The sequence below is a fragment of the Adiantum capillus-veneris genome, chromosome 24, assembly GCF_014529385.1.
Source record: "Adiantum capillus-veneris isolate H3 chromosome 24, ASM1452938v2, whole genome shotgun sequence".
NCBI classification, from domain to species: Eukaryota; Viridiplantae; Streptophyta; class Polypodiopsida; order Polypodiales; family Pteridaceae; genus Adiantum; species Adiantum capillus-veneris.
This window is the reverse complement of record NC_140954.1, coordinates 85250758-85255056: the sequence shown is the minus strand read 5'-3', so window position 1 is coordinate 85255056 and position 4299 is coordinate 85250758. Positions and strand designations below refer to the sequence as shown.

Genomic DNA, 4299 nt, shown 5'->3' with positions numbered 1-4299 from the left:
GTATCAAAAACACAGAGAAATCAATGCACTAAAAAGTTCACACCATCGTGAGTATTATAAATTTGGGGAGGACTGTGCAAAATCTCCCATGCAAGGAAACTTGCATATTTCAAATTCATGCAACAAATGATCCCGGTCATCAATTTACATAAAGTCTAACCCTTCTTATGGTTTTTCTGTGAGGTACATGTAGCAAAATTGGGACGTCGTGATTGCAATGTATTAGGCATTGTACCAAGTCAAAAAGCAAAGATGACATGCTTTTATAAAAACAAAGCACTCTCTCTCTCTCTCTCTCTCTCTCTCTCTCTCTCTCTCTCTCTCTCTCTTTTTGTTTAGGGATAAATGCTTTTGTTAATTGTTGAAATGACAAAAGCATTAATTAATAGGCACATTCTTGTACGAAGGACAAGAACGCACACACTATAATGAGCACGAGTCAGAGGAGTAATACTTTTCTAGAAGTCAAGGACAATACTAGACATGCTCTTTTCTAATTCATTTAGCTTGACTTTAATTTAACATAAATGCAGCTAATAAAGCACTTTAGTTTTAGCTTTATATAAGTAAATTTGAATGTTTGTAGGTGAGATTACACCAAAACTTCTCTCTCTCTCTCTCTCTCTCTCTCTCTCTCTCTCTCACTCTCTCACACACACACACTCAAAACAGGTCTTGAGTTCAACTCCACATGTCATTAGAAAAGTATCACACGCATTCAAAAAGTATTTAAAAAATCCCTATACTAACATGCTAAATGATGCCTTTTCCTGAAGAAGCCTATGGGTTTTGCCTTCAAGTACCAAAAAAAAGCCCTTTGAGAATGTAATCCTGTAAATTTTTTCAATTTTTTTGCCAAATAAAATACCCTTTTATTTTGAACTTATGTGGCACACTTACATTTTTGAAGGTGCACCCCCAAGCCTTTAATTGAGTTCTTTGACTACGATGGCAAAGTGCAGGTCAAAAAACTTATGTAGATGAAATGTAAGATTGTCTTTTTTTGTTGGCAGACCGCGCAGATCCCGTGCAGAACGACAAACACGTCGGTAGTGAAATGTAAAATTCTTAATGAGACACAAGCTAGTCATTTGACCCTTGCTTGTTGCATTTAATTGGTTGCAGAATCGTACCCAGTAACAACATGTGGCGATTGGCCGGAACTTTGGAATCACGCAGACCGCCCATGTCCGTGCCAAGAGTTGTGAAGGTGAAATAAGCAAATTAAACAAATGTAGGCTACTTGATGCGAGCAGGGCTAGAAAAAAACATTTTTCCTAACCGAAGAAAATAAGGGGAAACCTGAAATTCTCCCGGTTTTTAGGTCAAAATTTGAAGCTTTTGCCGGTAACTACGCTAAAAGTTGTGAAAATTTCCCAATCATGCAAAAGCATACTTGAGCAACTTGAACAAAAAGGTTCATTTTATGCAATAATCTGAAGGTTTAGCTGACCATAACCTATATATGAATTCTAAAGTGGAACCAGGCCAAAGACTACAAAGATGGCCTGTGTTGGGATCAAGGTACCAACTATTGCAACCCTTGGAGGTCCACACCGTTGCCGGTACGCGACGAGCTAGGAAATCTTGATATCGGCGCTGGCTAGCACCATGAGGCTCTATCGAGCGAGCCAGGCCCCTCATCAAGGTGAGACAACTCATGGTGTAACGCACTTGGGCCTCAATTCCTAGGAGCTGGGATGTGTATGCGGCACCCGTGTTGAAGCCCAAGAGAGTAAAAAAGTTGGGAAAGCCTTGCTTGGTGGTTCCTAAGAGAGAGGAATAGCCCTCTTTATTGAACTCTAAGCCAGAGGTGCCCACAACTCGAAGTGGAGGGACGAGATCGAAACCTGTTGCATAGACAATAATGTCGGTCCGAAGAGAGAGCGTCTTTTGTCCGCCCATCGCGCCGACGAGGATGCTGTTCTCATGCATTTCTAGAATGTGATCGGCGATTATCTCTACATTGGGGCGAGTTAGAGCAGGGTAGAATGAGCTAGAGAGGAGGATCCTCTTGCATCCCAATTCATATTTGGGCTCCAACTTCCGTCTCATGTCCCGGTCTTCAATTATCCCATGCATATGCCTCAAAGCGGCCTTTTGGGCGACCCTCCTCATACCTTTTGAGGCCAAAAGCAGACACCCTACCGTTTCCTGCATCAGGAAGAGAAGCCATGAGAAGAGGAACATGAGGAAGGGGAATTGCTTGAAGAGCTGCCTGCATTTCTGTGGGATCGTTGAGTTCCGCTTGGGGAGAATCCATGGCGGGCTTCGCTGAAAAACATAGAGCTTCTTCACGATGGGGGCGATCTCCGGCACAATTTGTATGGAACTAGCTCCGGTGCCAATCACAGCAACAGTCTTGCCCTGCACCCAATTAATTCCCTTTTCTCATCATAGAACCAAAAGAGAAGGATTTAATTCTGCCACAGCAATATCTATAGTCTGATCATACATTTTTTACCATGCAAAATACTTGGCATAAATTTGACTCTCAGACCTTACCTCTAAATTGATGCTGCTGTCCCACAAGCTGGAGTGAAATGCAGGGCCTGCAAACTTCTCCATGCCCTTGATCGCAGGATAATTCGGAATATGCAACCCTCCAATCGCACGCACGACAAACCGTGCAGAAATAGTCAATGTTTGCCGTGGATTGACAACAGGCCTATGGAGAGGCTGGGAATGATCAGAAACTACCACTGGCAGATGCTGATCCTCTATCTCTACGCTCCACAGGGCAGCAGCATCATCCCAAACAGCAGACAGTACGACCGAGTTGAAGTGAACATGGGGGAGGATGCCGTGGCGGGAAGCCAAATCCTTGATATAGCGGTGAATTTCGTCGCCATCAGCGTACATGGAGGTCCAGCGGGGGTTACGGTCGAAGGAGAAGGAGTAGAGGTGGGAAGGGACATCGCATCGACAGCCCGGGTAGCGGTTGAGGAGCCAAGTGCCGCCCACGTCTGCATGCTTCTCGATCAAGACAAAGGAGGTGTAGCCTGCTTGCAAGAGCTTGATGGCCATGCAAAGGCCAGAGAAGCCTGCACCAATGATTAACACCTCAACATCCGCCATAGCTGGCTGATGAAGCTCTGTTGTCTGCTCGCTTTGTATTGTAGCACCGGTCGAGCTCATAAATCGCCTTCGCTTTAAATCATGTCACATCCGTCCTCCTGGTGATGTACTCCCGACACAGCGCTCCCAAACCTCCAGGCTCCAACTGTGTTTTACGATGCCACATTTTCTATGGTTTTTCACGGAGGAAACAAGGCAGAGTCGAGACTTATCGTGTTGGCATTTAAAAACAACTAGTAGTAGGGTAGGGGGTACCCAGCTGGGGAAAATCGGAAAAACGACAGAATCACGCGAGATTCATTTCGAAGCTGAATGGGAGATGTCGAAGTTTGCAGACAAACGTCTGAGCGAGGGGTGAGATGCGATGCGAATTCAGCTACTCATGCTCCAGCCACATGCTGCTCTGCATCCTGTCGCGCAGGGAACTGGCAGCTATGGGGGTGCAGGAGGTTCAGGCTATTTTTTATATGTAGGGAATTGTGCTCAACATCGCAACACCTGTTGCATGCTGTGTTGGCTACGAGAACATTGTGAGGTCGTACCATAATTATGTCATGCGTTCGAACTCCTCATCCGCCTTTTACAGTGAGAGAGATCTCAACTCAGAACTGGAATCTGACGAGTATCCGATGAATATAATATTAGCGGAGCCAGTAGTAGTATCATGTATGTGCTAACGATCTTGGAAAAATGCTTTTTAGTGGGAATTTAGAGGAGATCCTGAGTGTGAAAAAGAACTTTTGAAGTGAAAAAAGTAAAGGGTGAAAGCGAACTTTCACTATGGCAGAGCAGAGTCGGAGCACATAGGGGCCAAGTGTTGGCAGGTGGAGAAGGGGTTGCGACGGGAGCTGGCTACGTGGGAGGTGTGAGAGCGTTAGGCAGAGCTAATTTCGTGGCTTCATGTGCAGAGCAAGCAGCTACTTGTCGTTGTGTGGTTAGTGGAGAGATCTCTTCTTGCGAGCATAACCACTCAGGATCGAGTCCGAGATGCAATGCGCATTCCAATTTTTGAAGCATCCTAGATAAGCTAAGGTATAGTGGAATCTACAAAGATTCCACCTAATAACAATGAGAACCTACCATTATGTCACCTAGTTTTGCATGGTGGGCCAAAGTGAACCCGGGGCAGTCACTTATCAAAAGACCCCTATATCACGTGCGTTCAAGAGGTAATTAATAATACCCCAATATACATACTATACTTACACTGTGAGCCTATTT

The 4299-nt window shown here is 44.8% G+C and overlaps 1 protein-coding gene across 1 annotated transcript; it reads right to left on the bottom strand.

The window, feature by feature from the left end:
- Positions 1-1084: 1084 nt before the first annotated feature.
- On the bottom strand, positions 1085-3205 carry LOC147426701 (uncharacterized). Its single transcript, XM_086499078.1, has 2 exons — positions 2506-3205; positions 1085-2367 (listed from the first exon to the last, which is right to left on the bottom strand). The coding sequence occupies exons 1-2, from the start codon at positions 3136-3138 to the stop codon at positions 1420-1422; spliced, it is 1581 nt and encodes a 526-aa protein (XP_086355204.1). The 5' UTR covers positions 3139-3205; the 3' UTR covers positions 1085-1419.
- Positions 3206-4299: the final 1094 nt, after the last annotated feature.

What these genes read in the sequence shown, in the direction of transcription:
- LOC147426701 (XM_086499078.1), bottom strand. Translation starts at nt 3,138, where the DNA reads ATGAGCTCGACCGGTGCTACAATACAAAGCGAGCAGACAACAGAGCTT. An exon ending in ACAGCAGCATCAATTTAGAG is followed by an intron (nt 2,368 to 2,505) that starts GTAAGGTCTGAG and finishes AATTGGGTGCAG; the next exon opens with GGCAAGACTGTTGCTGTGAT.